This window comes from Hirsutella rhossiliensis (assembly GCF_020360975.1).
Source record: "Hirsutella rhossiliensis strain HR02 chromosome Unknown scaffold00001, whole genome shotgun sequence".
Taxonomy (NCBI): domain Eukaryota; kingdom Fungi; phylum Ascomycota; class Sordariomycetes; order Hypocreales; family Ophiocordycipitaceae; genus Hirsutella; species Hirsutella rhossiliensis.
Genome location: NW_025408667.1, coordinates 3,016,488 through 3,038,674, shown reverse-complemented (window position 1 = coordinate 3,038,674; position 22,187 = coordinate 3,016,488). Strand labels below are relative to the sequence as shown.

General features: G+C 56.9%; 4 protein-coding genes across 4 annotated transcripts; 3 read left to right on the top strand and 1 right to left on the bottom strand.

Annotated features, from left to right (window-relative positions):
* Positions 1–2,103: 2,103 nt before the first annotated feature.
* HRG_00398 (spindle pole body component alp14) lies at positions 2,104–5,095 on the top strand (the record flags this gene model as incomplete). Its single annotated transcript, XM_044858869.1, has 4 exons — positions 2,104–2,313; positions 2,376–4,578; positions 4,643–5,016; positions 5,069–5,095. The coding sequence occupies 4 exons, from the start codon at positions 2,104–2,106 to the stop codon at positions 5,093–5,095; spliced, it is 2,814 nt and encodes a 937-aa protein (XP_044725269.1).
* A 775-nt stretch (positions 5,096–5,870) lies between these two features.
* Positions 5,871–7,317, bottom strand: HRG_00397 (uncharacterized protein; the record flags this gene model as incomplete). Its single annotated transcript, XM_044858868.1, has 5 exons — positions 5,871–6,034; positions 6,086–6,305; positions 6,351–6,608; positions 6,671–6,937; positions 6,991–7,317. 5 exons carry the CDS (start codon positions 7,315–7,317, stop codon positions 5,871–5,873), a joined length of 1,236 nt encoding a protein of 411 aa, XP_044725268.1.
* Positions 7,318–8,101: 784 nt separating this feature from the next.
* HRG_00396 (glycosyl hydrolases family 43 domain-containing protein) lies at positions 8,102–9,160 on the top strand (the record flags this gene model as incomplete). Its single annotated transcript, XM_044858867.1, has 1 exon — positions 8,102–9,160. The coding sequence occupies one exon, from the start codon at positions 8,102–8,104 to the stop codon at positions 9,158–9,160; it is 1,059 nt and encodes a 352-aa protein (XP_044725267.1).
* A 998-nt stretch (positions 9,161–10,158) lies between these two features.
* HRG_00395 (SHR-binding domain of vacuolar-sorting associated protein) lies at positions 10,159–19,832 on the top strand (the record flags this gene model as incomplete). The annotated part of the gene is made up of 4 exons (XM_044858866.1): positions 10,159–13,336; positions 13,379–16,471; positions 16,565–16,631; positions 16,682–19,832. 4 exons carry the CDS (start codon positions 10,159–10,161, stop codon positions 19,830–19,832), a joined length of 9,489 nt encoding a protein of 3,162 aa, XP_044725266.1.
* Between the last annotated feature and the right edge of the window lie 2,355 nt (positions 19,833–22,187).

Below are 22,187 nucleotides of genomic sequence, written 5' to 3'. Positions count from 1 at the left end.
CCGTCGTATCGTGGTTCATTCCTGACAGTAGGTCTGACGTTGCCGCGAGATTCTCATATGGCCCCCCAGTCTTTTCTATCGAAGCTGCAAGGCTGGCATTCGATCCGAAAAGGTAAATACGAAGAGGGAAATAGCGATCTTCGAAGTGGATTTCATCTTGAAGACTCTCAAATTCTGCGGAACAAAGAGAACGTTGACAAAAAGAACTTTCAGTGTGTTTTGACCATGGCCGTAGACAGACATGCGACAGCGGCCGTGGCGTGGATATTTCCTTTGCGTCCATCCTCGGAGGTGATCTAGGACCTTGGATCAAAGGACCTTATCTTCCCACGTCCGTTAGTTCTTCAGCGCTTTGTTAATTTTGACCCTCTCCTCTTTTCTCTCTACCGTGCTCCTTTTCCAGCTTCTTTCCCTTCTTTGCCTCACGTTCCTTGTGAGAGAAGGTCATATTAGGAAATCTTCCCTCGTGTATATAGAGCGATCAAGCAAGGTGGAAGAAATAAGCTCACAGCTAAGGGCCTTGCACTTTTCTGGTTCTTTTTTTTTATTTCTCTCCCTATCCAGCCAGCTCTTGTGCCAGCTGGGCCTTCGTCTGGCCAGCTTCAGAGTGGAGACCAATGAGTCTGGAAAAGTTCGACAGTCATAATATAACGGAATGAATTTCAATCAACCATTGGAGAGCTGCATTTATTGGAAAGCTAGATCAGAACAGATCATGACATGCTGGGGGACGCTGTGTTCGAGCTTCGAAATCGGAGGGAAGCCATTCATTCACCCAGCAATTTCACAAGATACCATTCGAAGACATGTTGCGAAATTTTCCGTCTAGTTCTGGCTTAGACTGGAGCCAGATATGATTTGATTGGTTTGACGACAGCGCTGCCTTGGGCTGCCCGCGTAGCTCATTGTAGCTGTAGGTTCTTGAAACTCACAGCAATGATGAGGCGGAGAGGCCGGCTTGACTTCACAGTCATTGGCGAAGTGGTCATCTGCGCCACATATAATGGCCTCGAGAAAGAAATGCGATGCCCCGGCAGATCGATGATAGGGGCGCTTGTCCGCCATAGTTAAGGTCGAGAGAATGGTTGAATGACGACGCCACAGCTAGCTTGATTGTGGCGAGTGTCTTAGTACTATATTCGCTGTGGCTGGTTGGAATCCACAGGCCGTTTCTCCGGCAATGACATGCACTGACAGGTTGTAAACAATATACCAGACGCATAAAGCCGGTTACCTAAGCTAAGTATCGAGTACCCGGCATCGGCATCGTCTCTGGTTACCTATACCTTGTGTCCTGGCAAACGACTTGAGCCACTTCAACTGTCGAAACCAGAGAAAAGATGCCGATTGTCAGTAGGTGTTTGCAAGTGGCAACCAACGGCTCTGGACTCCGTCTCTTCGGGGTGGGAAGGAGCGCAGTCTCTGTCAGGTACGCGTTGGCTCGGCGCTCTCCCATCATGCTGCTGTATCGGTACTTAGGTAGTGCTCCATATATCCTGTCAATCCGTGACACTCGCAACAGAGACTGACCTCCACTTGCTTCTTCTTCTGCCCTTTTCACCGCGTCACTGCTGCACGAGAATATCCCGTTTCTTTTTGCAAGTTGGTCTCGCCCGCCCGCAGTGACTCCTTGCTGGCACATTTGGCTGCGCTAACTGCCGAGCCGCCTCAGCTTACCCTTTCGGGCATAGCACCAGCTCCAACCTCGAGATTAGGTACCAAATACAACCAGCCAGTCCTTCACCATCATCACCACCACCACCGCACAGCGCCGCGTCTGTTGATCCTGCCTACCTTCATCGCCTCCTTGCCTGTTCTTGCCTGCGTCTTCAAGCCCCTCGCAGAGCCGCCGCCTTCGCATTTCCGCCCAGTGTCTCGCCTCCAAGGGGACGCACCAGGCTCTCGACTCGCGGCAGGACGAGCCCAAGAGCCTTGGAAGAGTCGTTGCCCAAGGTCTTTTTGCCAGTCTCTTCACCAGGCCATCCCGCAATCTGACGCTCGGCTCGCTTGATCTCTCTCGGTATGTACTTCATCATACTTCCCTCCACAGGCCCAACGTCGACGATCCCCTCTGGTCGTCTGGGGCCCGGCGTGCGCTGCGCCATGGAGAGGCGGCACCGACTTCGGCCCGTCCACAAGCTGATTAGCAAGGTGGCCAGGCTAGTTACAGTCGCTTCTCCCAAGCGACGCCCCAGCTTTTGCCACGAGGCATCGAGCTCGACGACAAAGTCCGACTTCGATTGCTCCGTCTTCGCCATGGCTGACGACGAAGACTTGGCCTCTCTGCCGTGGCCCGATCGCTTCACCCACAAGGTACGTCGCCCTGCCTGTCATCGCCCTCATTGCGGATGAAATATGCTGATGCCGCCGTATAGCTTTGGAAAGTCAGAAAGGAGGCCTATGAGGCTGCGGCCAAGCAGTTTTCCGAATCTCCCGACGAGTCCGACCCATGCTTTCGCCCCTTCCTCAACGAACCTCACCTATGGAAGTCTGCCGTGACCGACTCCAATGTTGCCGCTCAGCAAGAGGCTGTTGTCGCCCTTTGCGCCTTTCTCAAGTTTGGCGGACAAGACTGCGCCCTGCGCACCCGCGCCCTGACCATAACGCCCATGGTGGAGAAGTGCCTGTCGTCCGCAAGGGCTGCCATCAAGCAAAATGCGCTCGAGGCCATCCTACTGTACATCGAGCTTGACGTGGCCGCTCCTGTTGTCGAGGACGTCATGCCCGGCCTTTCCAACAAGGTGCCCAAGAACGTTGCCGCCACCCTGAATGCACTGGCCGCCATCGTCCGCAGCTTCGGCTGCAAGGTGGTGGATCCCAAGCCCGTCCTCAAGGTGCTGCCCAAAGTCTTTGGTGCCGCCGACAAGAACGTGCGCGCCGAGGCGACAAGCCTCACCGTTGAGCTGTACCGCTGGCTCCGCGAAGCCATGAAGCCCATGTTCTGGGGAGACCTCAAACCGACTCAGCAGTCCGACTTGGAAGCCCAGTTCGAAAAGATCAAGGCTGAGCCCCCGCCAAAGCAGGAAAGGCTGCTGCGCTCCCAGCAGGCTGCCTCAGAAGCCGCTCCCGCCGCAGGCGCCGACGATGTCGAGGCACCCGAGGACGAGCAGGACAATGGCGCAGAGGTCGACGCCTTCTCCCTCGCCGAACCCCAAGACATTTCCAAGAAGATCCCCCCCAACTTCAGCGACATGCTGGCGTCTTCGAAATGGAAAGACCGCAAGGAGGCTGTCGAGGCGCTCGCGCAGGCCATCAACGTGCCTCGCATCAAAGACAGCGACTTCCATGAGGTCAACAGGGGCCTGGCCAAGTGTATGAAGGACGCAAACGTTGCCGTCGTCACCCAGGCTGCCCAGTGCATCGAGCTGCTGGCCAGGGGCCTGCGTGAAGCATTTGGCAAGTACCGAGCCGTCGTCATGCAGCCGATCATGGATCGGCTGAAGGAGAAGAAGGCATCCGTCGCCGATGCTCTTGGCGCAGCCCTCGATGCCGTCTTTGAGGCCACCAGCCTGACCGACTGTCTTGAAGACATCATCGCCTACCTAGGCAACAAGAATCCTCAGGTCAAAGAGGGTACCATGAAGTTTCTCATTCGCTGTCTACAAACGACGCGCGATGTCCCCAGCAAACCCGAAATAGCGTCCATCTGCGAGTCTGGCAAGAAGCTGCTGTCGGAATCGAGCCCTGCCCTGCGAGATGGCGGCGCCGAGATTCTTGGGACCGTTATGAAGATCATCGGCGAGCGAGCCATGACGCCATACCTGGATGGCCTCGACGACATTCGGAAGAACAAGGTCAAGGAGTACTTTGAGACGGCTGAGGTCAAGGCCAAGGAGAAGCCCAAGCCCGCACCAGCTCCGAAGGCTCCGCCGCCTTCGGCAAAGAAACTCCTCGGTGCCAAAAAGCCAGCCGTCAAGAAGGCTGCACCACTCGCTTCGGCAGCCGAATCGAGTCCCCTTGCCCCGCAACCAACGCCCAGAGCAACCGCGGCGGGAAGCAAATTAGGCATGCCCAAATCCTCTGGGCTTGCCGGCCTCAAGGCTCCACAGAAGAGAACCCTCGGTGCTCCTGGCACGGCCTCCCCTCGCCGGGCCGCGGCTGGCCCCCCCGTTATGCCGGCCGATGACGAGCCTGCACCGCCTTCCGTTCAGCCCCGCGCTGGTCTGCCAAGGGGTCTCACCGGCCGTTCGTTGGCGAAACCGGCGCCGCCGCCCACTCAGCCCCTGCCGGAGACTCCCGTCGCGTCGAGCGGCTTCACTGCCATTGAGAGAGCCGAGCTGGAAGAGCTCCGGGCCTCGAACGAGCGGCTCAATCGCCAATTGGACGACGTGCGCCAGGAGCGAAGCAAGTTCATGTCTGAGATCCAAGAACTGAAGAACCAGAACGCCGGCCTGATTGAAGATCACACACGTGATGTCTTGAGCATCAAGGCGAAGGAGACGCAGCTTGTTCGTGCGCGCAGTGACGCAGAGGCGACAGAGCAGGTCAATGAGAGGCTGAGGCGGGAGCTGGAGCGCTTGAAGAGAGCGCTGAGCCGCGCCGAAGGACTCGGTGTCTCGTCAGGCATGGCAAGTCCAGGTAAGTTTTAACAGTCCATCATGACAGTCGCTGCGGTGCCAAGATTGCTGAAACTCGTCGCCAGTCATCATGTCGCCTACCCACGACGACGCTGGCATCTACAGGGATCCCGGATCCGCGTCGGCCAACCGTAACCGCGTCAGCTTCACGAGCACGTTTTCTGAGGAGAAGGAAAATGGAGAAGCGGTTTATCCGAGAAACAAACTGAGCCCAGATGTGCGGTTTACCGGGAGCGCTGCGTCGTCGGGGCGGGGGTCCCCTGCCAGGGGTTTCCGGAGCGCCCCGTTCCCGCAAGAAGACGGCGACTCGGGCACCGGCATGACGAGAGAGCGTCCTACCTCGTCCCTTCCGCAGCCCTCTGGCAGCGGTGGTGTAGAGAGCTGGAAGAGAGCCGCCGAAGTGACAAGTCAGTTGAAGGCTCGAATCGAGCAGATGAAGGTACGCATTCCTACCAAGGCCGAGACCACTGAGACTGACAAAGCGCATAAAGGCAAAGCAGGGTTTCGCTCGACCATGAAGTCTAGCCCTCCAGGCAAGAGGAGAGGAGAGACGGCAGAATGATTTTAGATTATTTCGTTGACTTCGGTTTGCTTGATAATGGCATATGGGCTGGCACAGCGCGACACGCTTGGAGCGACAATGAAGCTATGGAGGATATCAGTGCATTTGCTAGGGCGTTGGGAACATACCCCCCATTTCTTCAGCGTTTGCTTCAGGGAGCAGTGATGGTGAGGGGAAGGAGAGGAATGGTCAGGGATGATGCGGCGGTTGTGTTATTTGTACGAGGTAGACGGCGGCTATGCAGACTTGCGTCAAATAGCTTGCCGGGCTTCGAAATTGGGTTCTCGTTGTGCGGACACGACGTTTTCAGTCATCTTAATGACATGGCAGTACGGGTTTAGTAGTTTTCATGAGCTTCAGCGGTGGTTCTTGACGGTGCTCCCTGTTGCCGTTCATTGCTCATGTCCCAAGATGGGGCGGACAGTGATAGAGCATCGCAGTGTAAGGGCACACGACGAGCCGGATCATTGTGACGGAGACGTCGATGTGCATCTGCTCGTATGATCAGAGTTTATTAAATCCGGAAACCGCACTGCTTGCTGAAAGAAGCCCTACCCTACCACCAAAGACAGCCAAACAAAGGGGAAAAGTCACAGTGGCTTCTAAAAGACGTAGGTAGGACCTTAGCCTTGTGAAACGGCTGTCGTGAAAAGGCTGGCTGGCCCTGCTCAAACGCCATTCGATCTGGGAAATTCTCCGCGCCATGGCAGTGAAAGTGCGGCGTTGGCCCCCTATTTCTTTGCGTCCTTTTCTTTCTTGTCGCTGCCTTGACTCTTGGGCTCGTCGTTGCCCTTGTCGCCTGCCTTTTTGCCCTGCTTCTCGTCGCTTTTGTCCTCGTTCTCGCCGCTCTTGTCCTCGTTCTCGCCATCCTTGTCATCATCATTTTGCGCGTCATCTTTCGTGTCATCTTGCTGTCCGTCGCCGCCCTTCTGGCCACTCGCCTCACTCTTATTGTCCTTGGCCTCTTTATTCTTTCCCTCCTTTCTCTCTGCGCCCTTGCCGTCGCCCTTCATCTCTGCCTTTTTCCTGGCCGCCGCCTCCTTCTTTGCCTTTTTCTCCGCCTCCTCCTTTTCCTTCCGAATCCTCTCCTTCTCCTCGGCCTCGAGCTTGGTCCAGTCCGTGTCGTGGTCCGCAATGCCCGGGGCGGACATGCTGGAGCTCAGGCCCTGCGTGGTTAGACGGCCGTGCGTGCTAATCTTGGCACGTCCGACGAGGGAGACTAGGATGGCGAGACCGACCATGGCCGTGAGCAGGAAGCGATAGATGCCGTACCAGGGAGGCGCCCAGCCACGGACGGCGGCCCGCGAGTCGACAAAGTAGAGGGCGACAAAGGCCATGAATTGGGTCGTCAGGGCATACTCGATGGGCATGAGGAGGGTGGGCCAGGCGACGACGGATGCCATGACTCCGATGCCGTAGCGAAAGCGGGTGCGTTCCAGCAACGGCGCCTTTTCGGCATATTCCAGTCCCTACGAGAAGCCACGTCAGTCGGTCCGTTGAGCCAAAGTCAGCAATGACGCCGCCTCCCTACCCAGTGGATTGCGCCGAGGAAGGAGATGATGACGGCTCCGTAACCGAGCTGCAAGGGCTCGATGACGTTGAGAAGGCATTGCGCCGTCTCGTGGTTGACGAAGATGGCGTCGTAAAAGGCATTGCCCGTGGGCAGTTCCTTGTTGAGATCCCAGGCCAGGAAGACGGTGGAGAGAGAGGTGGCCAGGTACGGCAGGCTGCCGGCGAGGCCAAGGATGTGAGATTCTCGGGGAACTCGAGAAAGACGGAACGTGTTATGGACGATGTCCTGTTGCATGATCAGCATGCGCAACGGTTGGTTGGTCGTGGGCGGCTCTCTACAATGTCATGTTTGAGTCCTTGGCCCAGGTCGGCGTCGTCTCTGCCTTGCGAACCCTCCATTACATGGCGCACCGAGCTTTGACCCGAAACCTCGGCGGGACGGGCCTCGAGTGTCCTTTGGCCCAGCTCCTTCTCACGATCGCGGTCAATTGGCTGCTTGGGCGGAGGGGGGGTTGATTTGTCGCTGCTGCTGGCGAAGCGAGCTACGGGGACCGACCACGGCAGAGGTGACGAGGCGGCTGGAGGACATGGTCTGGGCAGGGAGCGAGAGGGCAATGGAGAGGCCCGCGGGGCGAGGCGGAGGAGGGAACGCGAGGCTCGAAACATGGCGGACTCGAGGTCGGATCACCGAGGCGCCAATACGAGACAGCTCGACCTTGGGGAGGAAGAAGCGTATTTCTGCAGGTGGTGGGAGAGCAGGCTTTGACTGACGTCAGACGGCGCGGGAGGGGGGTTGGGAGAGCACAAGAAGGGAGGGATAAGAGGTATGCTACAGTACTGTAGTACCGTAACTTACACCGGCCAGGAACCGGGTGGGCGGCTGGTAAAAAAATGCTGAGCATTAACCTTGAAAGGCGGCATACGTATGTATGCCATCATCGCACCGTAGTCGAAGGGTTGGGACAGCCGGCTTTGCTGGTACAGTAGACGCCAGGTACAGGCAAGTACCGATGCATCTCACTCTGGGCCTGCAGGTGGGCTTCGGCTGCCACCTGCCATCTCTCGGATGCTGGGCTCAAGACAATGGCAGTCGGAAGGCTTGGGGGATTGGGAGTCCAATGACGTCATGGGGCCCATCGACCTTGACGGTGGGAGCTTGTCGAGACTTGGCCGTTCGCGATTGCGAGTGGAAGACTCTCCTTGAGCTACCAGAGACCGGTCCCTCGAGATGGAAACGTGCCAAAGCTAGCTTCCTCTGCCGGTAGATTAATTAAACAAAGCCATAGCTTAATAGTAGTGGCTGGCTGAAGTCAATCGCCCTTGAGCTTGTTTCAACCAGCATTTGAAACGAAACCCTTCAGCATTCATACGTCACCACGGCTCACTCACTCCCCGAGCAACAATTCACCACGAACCATCAACGCCTTCTCATCAGCCAACATCCACAAACATGTCCAACAAGCCCATCTGCGACTGCGACACCCCGGATCCGTGGATCGTCGCCGCCAACAGCCAGTTCTACTTGACCTTCACCCTCGGCAACCGAGTCGAGATCTGGGCCTCGCCGCACCTGGAAAACTTTCACAACTGCCGCAAATCCGTCATCTGGCAGCCTCCTCCGGGCTCGCCCTGGTCCGCCGACATCTGGGCGCCTGAGCTTCACTACCTCAAGGGGAAATGGTACATTTACACCTGCGGCGCTCCGCCCGACGTCGGAAACCCCGGCCACAGGACTCTGGTGCTCGAGTCTTCCAAGCCGGACCCCATGGACCCGACCGGTTGGCGGTTCCTCGGCCCTCTGAAAGGAATGCCCCATCACTGGCAAATCGACGCCACCGTCTTTAGCACCAACGGCCACGATCTCTACTGCTGCTGGAGCGGTTGGCCCCCCGGCGACGACAGCGATACACAGCAAGACCTGTTTCTTATAAAGATGGCCGGCCCTGCCGAGGCCGTTGAGGGCTCCATGGTCTGCATCTGCCGCGCCGATCAGCCATGGGAACGCCCCGACGGCGGAAAGCGCGGCGTCGCCGAAGGTCCGACGTGGGTCGACTTCCCCGGCTTCAGAGGCATCGTCTACTCGGCCCACGGCAGTTGGACGAGCGAGTACACGCTGGGTCTGCTGGCTTTGGCCGGCCAGGACCCGCTGCGTCCCGAGTCGTGGTCCAAGCGACCGGCGCCCCTGCTCAAGAGCAACCAGAAACACGGAGGGCCCTTTGGCCCGGGTCACGCGAGTTTCCTGCCGAGTCCGTACAACGACGGCCGCATATTCTGCGTCTACCACGCGACGGCAGACTATGGCCAAGGATGGGACAACAGAAAGGCACGCGTGTTGAGTATGGATCCACACATGTTTGGGCCACACTGCGCGCCCATCTGCTGCCACTGCGGGAGTGCTCCGACGGCCGGACATGGCGGTGGTCAGACGAAGCAGAAGTTTGACCAGATGCTGAACAAGGCTCCTCCGCAAGTCCAAGGCCTTCTTGGCAAAGTCAAGAAGTTTCTCTGATGAAGCTGTTTACTGCCTTTACAAGGCAAGGAAATAAGTATACGAGGTACATACATATAGATGAACATATATATATATATATTGTGGCACATGCGCTCGAATAGCGATATATTTTCAAAGCATTCACGTTGGATATGACCTCGTTTCGTCTTCATTTCCTGTTTCTTATCCCCTACTGCCGATTGCCGTTCAAGTCTAGGGTAGCGCTCCGGGTTGATGGCCACTCCACATGCCCTCGCCATGCCGGTAAAGATGCATCTTGTCAGGCCCCACCGCCGCCAGCTGCAGCGAAGTCAAGTGGCTGATGCAACGGCCGGTTATCGATTTATTTACCTAAAAATGTACAGTACGAAGGAGGTTCTTTGCCGCGGTGCTCCCGTCTTTAGCCAGGCTGCAGCTGCTTCCTTGCTTGACGCTGCCTTACGTCACACACTTGCTCTGTGCTCCCAAACAAGAAAAGGCACTGCCTGCAGATAGAAAGGTACATCAGCGTACTGGCTGCACCGCGTCTAGGGCAGGTACCTCGGTATGGGCACTTGATGGACCCCTCCGCAGAGCTGGGGTAACTGATCCAATCCTTCCTTCTTCCAAGGCTCACGCTGTCCATTTGTACATACATTCAGCAATCAGGCACAGAAAGCGTTGGGGTTTGCTTGTTTCCATACTCTCTCTGCACTCGACTGTCCTCGCCGTGCGCCAGCTCCCCCCCCGACGTGAGCTCGTCCACCTACGGTCCGCAGCTTGAAACCCCTCCCGCCTCCTCGCTGTGACCGAGCGCACTCGACGACGACGACGACGACGACGACGAAGACATACAATTTCAATCACCCACGACTTGTGTCGGACGCAGCATCAACCACGAGTGTCGGATACAGCTCCTTCCCACGACTGTGACGCGCGGCGCGCCCGCCCGCCGACCGATGTTGCCCCTCTGAGCACCGAACCGCACCCTCGAACCCCGTTTTCCCGGCCCGGGTCACGGCACCACCGCCGTCGCCATGTTGGAAGGACTTGCGGCCGGCCTACTCAACCGCTTCCTGGGCATGTACGTCCAGAACTTTGATCCAACACAGCTCAAAGTAGGCATCTGGTCCGGCGATGTCAAGCTGCGCAACCTTGAGCTCCGCCGCGAAGCCCTCGACCAGCTCAAGCTGCCAATCAACGTCGTCGAGGGCCACCTCGGCGAGCTTACCCTCGCCATCCCTTGGTCCAACCTGCGCGGCGCCCCGGTCAAGGTCCTCATCGAGGATGTCTTCCTGCTTGCCAGCCCCAAGGAGGAGGCCGAATACGACGAGGACGAAGAGGAACGGAGGGGACAGCGGCTCAAGATGGAGAAGCTCGACAGCGCCGAGCTGCTCAAGGAGAAAAACAGAGAAGGCATGAGCCAGGAGGAGCAGCAGAAGAACCAAAGCTTCACCCAAAGCCTCGTCACCAAGATTATCGACAACCTTCAAGTCACTGTCAAGAACATCCACGTCCGATACGAGGACTCCATCTCGGCTCCCGGCCACCCATTTGCCTTGGGCCTGACGCTCGAGGAATTCTCCGCCGTCAGCACCGATGGCCAATGGAAGCCGACCTTCATCCAGCACTCAACGTCCGTCACGCATAAGCTGGCCACCTTGGGCGCGCTGGCCGTGTACTGGAACACAGATACCGAACTCTTCGGGAGCGGTCGCGAGGCTGCGCCATCCTCCCCCGAGCTCATATCTCATGAAGACATGATAGCCAAGTTCAGGAGTCTAATCAGCAGGACCAGCGCCTCCTCCTCCAACCACCAGTTCATTCTGAAACCCGTCAGTGGACAGGCCAAGATCGAGCTCAGCAAGTCCGGCGACATCCGCGTACCAAGGTTCAAGGCAAACCTACTGTTTGAGGAAATCGGTCTGGTGCTCGACGATGACCAGTATCGCGACGCGTTGATGATGGTGGACCTGTTTCACTACTTCATCCGGCACCAGGAATACAAGGCGCTCAAGCCCAAGGGCGTCCGCCCGGACCAAGATCCCCGCGCTTGGTTCCAATTCGCAGGCAATGCCGTGCTGGGTGAGATTCACGAAAGGAACCAAAAGTGGACCTGGGACTACTTCAGGGAGCGGCGCGACGACCGAATTCGATACATTCAACTCTTCAAAAAGCAGAAGCAGGAGCAGCAGCTGTCTGCGACGGAAAACGAAGATCTTGCGAGGCTCGAGTGGAAACTGAACTACGAGGACTTGCGGTTCTGGCGATCCCTGGCTCGCAATCAGCTCAAGAAGGAAAACGCCGAGGCGTTGAAGAAGCAGACGCAGCAGCACGAGGAGCAGGGTTGGCTGGCGTGGATGTGGGGCTCCAAACCCCAGGGCAAGATTGAGAAGAATGAAGAGAACACGCAGATGACTGAGGAACAGCGAAAGGAGCTGTATGACATGATTGACTGGGATGAAAAGTCGGCCCTGGCCGAGTCGGTTGACGTTCCTCGCGAAGCCGTCAAGTTGTGCGTCGAGGCTTCCCTGAGCACCGGAAGCTTTACGCTCAAGCAGAGCCCCCATGGAAAGGCAAGAGACCTCCTGAGCTTGCACTTTGACGTTTTCAAGGCCAAGGCCCTGCAGCGAAAGGACTCATTGCTTGCCAACGTGAGCCTTGGAGGATTGCGAGTCAACGACGGCACCACACCCAACAGTCTATATCCCGAGATTGTGCGGGTCAAAGATGCCCCCGGGAAAGACGGGCGCAAACGATTGTCCTTGCTCGAGCTGGAAAACAGCAGTGACGAACCCTTTTTCCAGTTCGAGGTCGAGAAGAACCCCATTGAGCGCGAGGGCGACATCGCAGTTGTCGGCAAGCTTAAACCTCTCGAAATAGTCTGGAACCCCAACTTCGTCGTCGGCATCGTCGACTTTTTCAGGCCCCCCGAGAGACACATGGAGTCCATCACTGCATTGATGGAGAGTGCTGGTGCCACCGTCGAGGGCTTCAGGGAGCAGACCCGCGCTGGGCTGGAGTTTGCGCTGGAGGAGCACAGAACCGTCAATGCCAAGCTGGATCTGCAAGCGCCGCTCATCATAGTTCCCGTCAGCATCACCACAAGAGAATCTACCTGCATTATTGTCGACGCGGGCCATATCCATGTCAACAGCCAGCTGGTGGACCAGGACACCATGAAGGAGATTCAGTCGAAGCAGCGACAGTCATACAGTGACGAGGACTTCAAGCGGTTGGAGTCGGTCATGTACGACAAGTTCATCGTCAAGCTCACCTCCACCCAGGTTCTCATTGGGCCTTCCATCGAGGAGACAAAGGCGCAGCTGACAGTGAAGGGCGAGGGCTCTTCGCTGCACGTTGTCGAGCAGATCAACGTCGACTTTGTCGTGGAGACTTCAATCTTGCCCAAAGCCCCCAATCTGACCAAGTTCCGGGTATCTGGCCATTTGCCGATGCTGCATGCCACGGTATCCGACTCCAAATACAAGAACTTGATGAGGATCATCGACGTGGCCATACCCAAGATCGGACAAGAGGAACAGCCTGAAGTTGCACCCCAAGAACGTCCCAGGCTGTCCCCGCGGCCACGCCTCGCTAGCAGCGCGTCGAATAGGTCACGGCGGAAATCTCAGCGCGAGCGTCGGCAGTCCTCGGCTTTTCCGTTCCTGCAGCCACATACCGCCGTCATTCTCAATGACATGGACGACGACGACGATGACGACGACGACGACTTTGAGGATGCCACGGACGGCGTGGACTCGCAGCAGCTCAAGATACAGCAGCGGAACTTCGAGTTCAAGTTCAAGGTGGATACTCTCAAGGGCTCGCTTTACCGGAGTGATCCGGACAGGAAGAAGCCCGACGCCTTGTTGGTCGAACTGGTGGCTGAGCGATTCGATCTCGAATTCTACACAAGACCCTACGACATGGTCGCGGAAGTGTCGCTTGGGTCCGTGTTCGTGGAGGACTTTGTCGACGACCCACCGGGCGAGTTCAAGTCAATCGTCTCGTCGGGAGACAGTGAAGACTTGCAAGCAGAACGGAGCCTTGTTCATGTCAAGTACATGAAGGTCAAGCGGCAGTCACCGGAATTCATGCCCGTGTACGAGGGAGTTGAAACAAACATCGGCGCCTCCGTATCAACCATCAATCTCGTTGTCACCAGAAAGACCCTCTTGACACTTCTTGACTTTATCCTCACCACATTCACCGGTGGCAACAATGACCAAGGACAGCAGGCAATTCCCGAGCCAGACGGCAACGATCAGGTCGAGGGCGAGATTGCAGTCTCGCCACCAGCAACCCAAAACGCCAACGCAGGCTCCATCAGGGTCAAAGTGGATCTCAAGGGCATCCGGCTCATTTTGAACAATGACGGCATACGGCTGGCGACGCTCTCCTTTAGTCATGCTAACGCTGGAATTTTCCTGCGCGGAGGCACTATGCGGATTTCCGTCAAGCTCGGCGATTTGTCTCTGGTTGACGATGTGAATCTGGGAGTGCCCAGGGACTCAAGTCTGCGCAAGCTCATCACTATTCAGGGCAACGAGCTCGCTGACTTCCGGTACGAGACGTTTGATGCGAATAACAAAAAGACATACCAGGGCCACGACAGCTCAATCTTCCTTCGGGCTGGGTCCGTCAAGGTCAACTTTGTTGAAGAGCCATTCCGCAAAATCATCGACTTCTTGGTCAAGTTTGGCAAGATGCAGGCTTTGTACAACGCCGCCCGCCAGGCTGCTGTGACTCGCGCAAATCAGATGCAGCAGAGTCCGAGCAAGATCAAGTTTGATGTCGTCGTGAAGACGCCCATTGTCGTCTTCCCGCGTCTCATGATCCCTGGCCGACCCAAACGTGACCTCGTCACGGCCTACCTCGGTGAGATTTACGCGCAGAACACGTTCGCTCCACTAGACGACGCGAAGAATGCCGACATTGCGATGAAAATTTCCGCTGGTATAAGAAATATTCGACTCACGTCAGACCTTTACTACGAGGACGAGCGGTCGGAAGAGCTGGAGATGATAGACCACGTGGATCTCGGATTTAACATCACCTACGCTGAGCACAAGAATGGCGCAAAACGTCCAGACATGGAAGTCGAGGGATCTTTGTCGGACATTAAGCTCAGACTGACGCAGCATCAACTCAAGTTCCTGATGGAAATTTCCAAGTCGGTCCCCGCTGCATTCGCTCGCGAGGGCGATGGCGGTGACGAAGAAGCCGCGCGGCTCGTCGATGAGGACACTCTGCAGCGTGCGAGAAGCATTCCAGCAGACGATGGCTCTAGTGACGCTGAGTTGGTCGACCTCTCTCCAGAGTTGAGGTCTGCAGAAAACACATGGACGAAGCTCGACCTCCTGTTTCGTGTCGACACCGTGGGCCTCGAGCTCATCATGGCAAAAGACGATGGGCCGGTCGGTGACTTAGCCGCGTCAAGCCTGTCGCGATTCTCACTCGACGACACCAGGATCAAGACTCGAATGTTATCCGACGGCTCCCTTGAAGCAGAGCTACTCATTCGCTCCTTCACCATCTACGACAGCCGTCCGAGGGAGACAAACAAGTTCCGCCGTATCATGACTTCCTCCAACAAGGAAGTCCAGCAGCTGATGGCCAGCGTCACCATGTCAGGCGGAAAGGAGCGCAGCATGATTGCAATGGCCACAATCGACAGCCCGCGCGTCATCTTTGCGCTGGACTACTTGTTTGCCATTCAGAAATTCGCGACGGAGGGCTTGACAGTGGAGGATGCCAGTCCGATGGACGATGAGAGTCTCGATGAGACCCCTGACGACTCCGACGCCGACTCGATGCAGGTCTCGTACACACACGCCAGGTCCGAGCGACCGAGGTCTCAGATATCTCGGCAGCGCGATGAATCAGGGTCCGACGAGACTCAGAAGCAGGATGATGAGCCTACGATGAGCATTGCTTATCGGGTGAACCTCGTCGATGCGCAAGTCATCCTCATCGCCGACCCTCTGAGTTCAAACTCCGAGGCGGTTGTCCTGGGCATTCGACAGGTGCTTCTTTCTCAGCAGCACGCGCTTACGTTCCAAGTCTCCGAAATAGGCATGTTTCTGTGTGTCATGGACAGGTTTGAGACGTCACGTCTCAGGATCATAGACGACTTTTCGATTCAGTTGAATATGGACAGCTCCCAGCCATCTCTGACAAATATCCACATTGAGGTTGAGCCGCTGGTGCTGAGGCTTTCCTTGAGAGACATCCTGTTGATACTCCAGATCGTCAGCAAAGCAGGCGAGCTCTCTGGGAAAGGGACAGAGGAGGCGGGGGAGACGGCTGCAGAGCAAAAAGCAAAGGAGTTGAGGAATGCCGGCATGAAGACCAGGACTGTAAGCGGCCGCGCACAATCTGCCGCCGCAAGGACAAAGGCGACCGGCAACACAGCTGCCAGAACTCCCGCGACATCGGCACAGAGCCAGCCTGCAGCCTCGCACAAGCACGAAGAGCTCTCTGCGACACTGCAGGGCATGCGAATCGTGTTGATCGGGGACCTGCACGAACTGCCAATTCTCGACATTGGAGTCAAGGGTTTCACCGCCACTTCGGAGAACTGGTCGTCGAACCTGAAAGCGGAGGCGGCTATCGACCTGTACTCGAATGTTTACAACTTCTCAAAGTCGAGCTGGGAACCTCTTTTGGAGCCCTGGCAAGTGGGCTTTGGAGTAGCCAGGGAGCCCACCTCTGGGCTAATGTCGGTCCACGTCGCCTCGAAAAAGACTTTTGATGTGACCATTACCACGGCAACGATTGCATTGGCGTCCAAGTCTTTCGACTTTTTGATGACCAAGGAGGACATTCTGGACAAGCCGCGCGGGGTCGACGCCCCATACCGCATCAAGAACTACACTGGCTTTGTGGCTATACTGCAGTCAAAGAGCCCGACCAGCGAAGAGCCCATTGCCATGCGTCTCGACGACGGAGAAGAAGAACCGTGGAGCTTCGAGGATTGGGAGAAGATGCGAGAGAATCTCATGACGGAGTCCAGCCAGAACGACGTGGCAATTAGGCTGGAAGGTAGCGGTTTCGATGCCGTGAAACAGGTGCGGCTGAATCGCGAAGGCGAGTCGCTATACAGCCTGCGACCGAAGACCGACAACGTGCTACATCGACTGTGTGTGGATGTCCGCCTTGGCCCTGATAACGTCAAGGAAGTCACGCTACGGTCGCCTTTGCTTGTCGAGAATGCGACCCAGATTCCCATCGAGCTCGGCATCTACGACGCGCAAGAAGGCCACCTCCTCAAGATCGAGAAGATTGCACCAGGTGACTCGCGACCGGCTCCCGTGGGTGCCGTTTTCGAAAAGAGAGCTCTCGTGCGTCCGGACGGGGGCTTCGGCTATTCCTGGAGCGTGGATCAGCTTTGGTGGAGAGACCTGCTTAAGCGACCGACGAAGCAGCTTGTGTGTAAAGGGGACGCCAGTGATCCATTCTACTTCCAGGCTCACGCCGAGTTTGACAAGTCCGATCCATTGTTCAAGTGAGTCTTGGCCCGAACTCTAGGCTGTATCAAATCCTAACAAACTCCAGGGTTTACCCTCGCATGAAGATCAAGCTCTCGGCCCCGGTCACTCTCGAAAACCTTTTGCCGTACGACTTTAAGTACAGAATCTACGACAAGAACACCAAGAAGGACTGGTCGAACTTTCTGCGCAAAGGCGGCGTGAGCCCTGTCCACGTGGTGGAGCTCTCCCACCTTCTGCTGCTGAGCATTGACATGCAAGACACCGTGTTCAAGCCGAGCGACTTTTCCATCATCAATCCTGGCAATGGCGAGGACTTCCGCAAGGAGAATCGCCTGGTGCTGAAAGACGACCAAGGGCTGACATTGAATCTGAGCCTTCACTACTTCAAGATTCCCAACAGCGGCGGCGCTTTCAAGATCACTGTTTACAGCCCGTATGTCATCCTGAACAAGACTGGACTCGACATGAGGATTCGGGCCAAGAGCTTCCTGCAGCAGGCCAAGGCGGCTGCCGGCCAGTTCCCTCCGGTCCATACCTCGGAACAAGAGCGGCCGAAGGCTCTGCCCTTTATGTTTTCCTTTGGGAACGATGATCATCGAAACCGAGCTCTGCTGAAGGTGGACGAGTCGGAGTGGAGCAAGCCGCAGAGCTTCGATGCCGTCGGGAGCACTTCAGAGGTCAAACTGAACTCATCCTCGAAACAGAAAGAGATTCACCTAGGCATCACGGTCAATTCTGGAGACGGCAAGTACAAGATGACCAAGGTCGTCACGCTCGCTCCACGGTTCGTGTTAGAGAACAAGCTGGGTGAGGAGATTTTTGTACGAGAGTCTAGTTCCTCGGGGTACATGACTCTCAAGCCCGGAGCACTGCAGCCCCTGCATTTCATGCAGAAGTCTGTGGTCAAGCAGCTTTGCCTGTGCTACCCAGGCGTCGACAATCACTGGACATCGCCGTTCAACATTGCCGACGTTGGGACGACGCACGTCAAGATGGCCAAGGCCGGCCAGCGCCAGCGCCTTGTCAGGGTGGAAATTCTCATCGAAGAGTCGACCATCTTCTTGCATATGAGTGTGGAAACCAAGAACTGGCCATACTCGATGCGCAACGAGAGCGACACCGAGTTTACATTCTACCAGGCAAACCCGAACATTGAAGACGACGATGTTGTAGACCGCAGCGGGTGGAAGCCCATTCGCTATCGCCTGCCCCCGAGGAGCATCATGCCCTACGCGTGGGACTTTCCGGCCGCCAAGTTCCGCGAGGTAGTCATTTCTACGAACAACAAGGAACGACACGTCCAGTTGGCAGAAATTGGCAACCAGATTCCCATGAAGTTTGTGACGCAGGGTGGCCAGCAGAAGATTATTGACATTAACGTTGCCGCCGACGGCCCCACGCAGACCCTCATTCTCAGTAACTTCCGGGCGAGCAAGAGCATGTATAAGCCCAGAACCTTGTCCAGGACGAGCACCGGCCTCGAGGCGTTTGAAGTCAAGGATCATGGAACGGGGGCGACATTCCTGGCGCAACTCAAGCTGTCTGGCATTGGCATATCGCTGATCAACGCCCAGCTCAAGGAACTGGCCTACATCACCTTCCGAGACGTGCAGCTGCGGTTCAGCGACTCGCCGATGATCCAGACGGTCTCTCTGGCGGTGAAGTGGATGCAGATTGACAATCAGCTGTACGGAGGTATCTTCCCCATGATTCTGTACCCGAGCGTGGTGCCCAAGAGGGCGAACGAGGTCGACGCCCATCCCTCGCTGCATGCCATGGTCAGCCGGGTCAAGGATGATTCGTACGGGGTGCTCTACATCAAGTATGCGACCATTTTACTGCAGCAGATGACGGTGGATCTGGACGAGGACTTTGTCTTTGCTCTGCTGGACTTTTCGGACATTCCCGGGGCCAGCTGGACGGCAGTGGAGGTGGAGGGCAAGCTGTGCGACGAGGACCTGGACATTCCCGAGCCGTCGCAGCAGCAGTCTGGGCAGGATATTTACTTTGAGGTGCTGAACATCCAGCCGATGCAGCTCGACCTGAGCTTTATGAGGACCGAGCGCGTCAACGCCGAGGACAAGACATCGACGCACAACCCCATCATGTTCTTCCTCAACGTCATGACGATGGCGATTGGCAACGTCAACGACGCGCCCATACGGTTCAACGCCCTGATGCTGGAAAATGTGCGAGTCTCGACCCCGGTGCTGATCCAGAACATCTCGAACCACTACAGCCAGGAGGTGATGTATCAGATTCACAAGATCCTGGGCTCCGCCGACTTCCTCGGCAACCCGGTCGGCCTCTTCGGCAACATCTCCTCGGGAGTGACGGACATTTTTTACGAGCCATACCAGGGACTCATTCTCTCGGATAAGCCAGAGGAGTTTGGCATCGGCATTGCCCGAGGCGCGGCATCCTTTGCCAAGAAGACGGTCTTTGGCTTCAGCGACAGCTTCTCCAAGTTCACCGGTAGCCTGAGCAAGGGACTGGCGGCGGCTTCGCTGGATAAGCAGTTCCAAGACAGGCGACGCATCACGAGGGCGCGAAACAGGCCAAAACACGCGCTCTACGGCGTCACGGCGGGCGCAAACTCACTATTTACGAGCGTCGCATCTGGCGTGGGAGGTCTGGCACGCAAGCCGCTGGAGGGCGCCGAGCAGGAGGGAGCTCTCGGGTTCTTCAAGGGGGTGGGCAAAGGTGTGTTGGGACTGGCGACGAAGCCGGCCGTGGGCGTGCTCGACATGGCAAGCAACGTCAGCGAGGGCATCCGCAACACGACGACGGTATTTGACGGGACGGAACTCGACCGCAGCAGGTTTCCGCGATTCATCCCCACGGACGGCATCGTGCGGCCGTACAACCCGCGGGAGGCGCTAGGTCAGTACTGGCTGAAGCAGGTGGACAATGGCAAGTACTTTGACGAGCAGTACATTGGCCACCTCGAGCTCCCCAAGGAAGACATGGTGGTCATGGTGACCTTTGCGCGGATCCTGTTGATCCGGTCGAAGCGGCTGACGAGCGAGTGGGACGTGCCGCTCAAGGACGTGCAGACGATTGCCAAGGAACGGACGGGTATGAGCCTGACGCTTAGGGGAGGGACGAACGGGCCGTTTATCCCGGTTGGGGGAGGCAGCGAGAGGAGTTTTCTCTACAAGATGATTGGGGTGGCGGTGGAGGAGTTTAACCGGCGGTATCGGGGCGGAGAGTGACGGCTGAATGGAGATTGCGAGACGACGTGTGACGAGCCTTGATTGATATGTGAAAGTTTCTTTTTTTTCTCCGCCTTTCTCTAAGGTGTTGATGAGATGGAGAGGGCGCACACAACGAAGGGACTGCTGAGGCACCGCGCCTTGGGGAGAGCAAGATGGGCGGTTTGCCACTTGGGGTACCCTTTCCGCAAGACGTCGGCCAAGTTGCGTGGGGAGGACTGGTTGAGCTTGCGTGGTGAAAGTAGCATGTACATTTTGGAGGCCAAAAACATGGGCGTGTTTTGTCTACGGAGCGCGGATGAGGCTGAGCTGAGGGTGAGAGTGTCTGCTAGATGGCAGTCTAGAAAAGGTCCGACTACGCCTCGCGTCTACATGGCATGCAAGGGGAGCCAACGGCAGGACGAGGAGCAACGATAGGCTGCGATTGAGTCGACGGTCAGCCACCAAGGTAATACTCGTGCACATGTAAATCAGGAGTCGACGGCTTGTTGGTTGGCTGACCCAAGCAGAGGTCGAGCCTTTGCGACTCGGTCCAGCCTCTTCTAGAATCCTGCACGAACAACGGGGGCAAGGGGGCGACTTCTCCAAGGGCATGACGACTCATTACTTGAGTTGGTAGGTACACATACAGGGCGGCTCGGCCCCGCCGCTGCTGCGTGTATCTCGTGGGGAACTTTTGGCTCCTCGTCGTGCGTCTCCGCGTTTTTGCTTGGCCCCCCCCATCCCTGCACTGGGGCAGCCACGTGCCCTTTTTCCGTTCCTGTCTCGCCCTCCCTCTCTCTCCCTCTCTCTCTCTCTCTCTCTCTTCTTCTCTCGCTCACTCTCCGAGGAGCGGCTTTCCCTCTGTTATGCGCTGTGTGGCTTGTGGCTGGACTGATGTGATGGACCGCGTCGGCTTGTTGGACATGAATTGAATCCGCCAGCCCCCTTTGGCTCGCCTCGACAAGGGAACAAACACGCAGGGCCAAGCATGAGGGCGAGATGCAGTGAAAATCAGAATAAAAATTGGGAAATACATAGTGTCCCTCTTCTGGTAGATCCGTTGCGGTCAGATGCAGGACCAAGAGTTTGTGTCGGCCGGCTCCGGTCCCCCCGCTTTCTCGGCGGTCGTTGGCGGCGATGCGGCTCCCCCGCGTTCCTCCCCCGCGTCCCGGGCGGTACAGCACGACAGTGGCCCCGTCTTCTGCCGTCTCTCTCTCTCTCTCTATTTCCTGCTACGGACACTCTTGGCACTGCATGTGTCTGTGAAGAAAGAAGTACTTGGTGTATGCTGACAGCAAGTTTTGCCTGGTCCATCGGCCGATACGGCGTGGCCCAGAACAACCACCCACACATTCATTAGCCGCATGTGTCTTACACAGACTACCACGAAGTACATGGATACGGTACTCCGTAGATACATAGACTAAATGCATACAGTACAGTAATTACAAGGGTGGCCGAGTGTTGGTTGAAGGCGGTGGTGTGGTGATGCGGGGGAGACAGAGCCGCCGAGAGATGGTGGCCCCCAGACGGCCATGTCCGAGACACCTCGCACACGCGCAGAGGCCAACCAACGGTGAGCATCTCAGCTTCTCCACCCCACCAGCACGCAGGTCCGCTCCCCCATCTGTTTTCTTTTTCCCCGCACGAAGCCTGTTGAGAAAAAAAAGACAGTTTGCCTCGTGCGATGTGAGAAGGAGAGAGTAAAGGCAGCATTGCCGCTGATTGTACAAAGTGGACGGAGTTGCTTCGATGGCTGGGCTTGTTCCAGCGGTGCCACCACAGAAGCTTGTCGTGCTGGAGCTTGTTTCCCCGGCTGTCACCTCGGTTTCTCAGACATTGTGACGTTGCGGGCGGCTTCTCCACTTGATGTCCGTAATGGTACTCTTACCCGCTGTTTCGAAACCTGAGGTTGCGGCTTGGACGAGTTGGCGTCGTGTTCATCGTCTTGCAAGTCGCGAGCACTGTATGTACAGATGCTTCCGTCGTCTTGGGCGTGGGCCGCTGAGGCGAATCGACATGCACGCGGGAACCTAGATGGTGAGCCAATGAAGCCGTGGCCTTTTTGTGATTTGCTTTTTGTTTGCGACGCCCTGCATGCCGGGGCAGCAATCCCACCTTGGGCCTAGGGCACGGAGACGGGGACTGAAGGAATGGGCCGTCGTTATCAGACATGTGGGATAGGGCCACGGATGATGAACCAATAAGCCACAAGGACAAGGGGCCATCAACGGTGGTGCCAAACTCTGATGGCAGAGGAATATATGCTTGCTTGATTCCACGGCACGGCACGGCACGGCACGGGCTCGCTCCGGACGGGCTCGGCTCGGGAGCGACGAGGCTCGCCACTTGTTTGCTTTATTAACGAAGAGG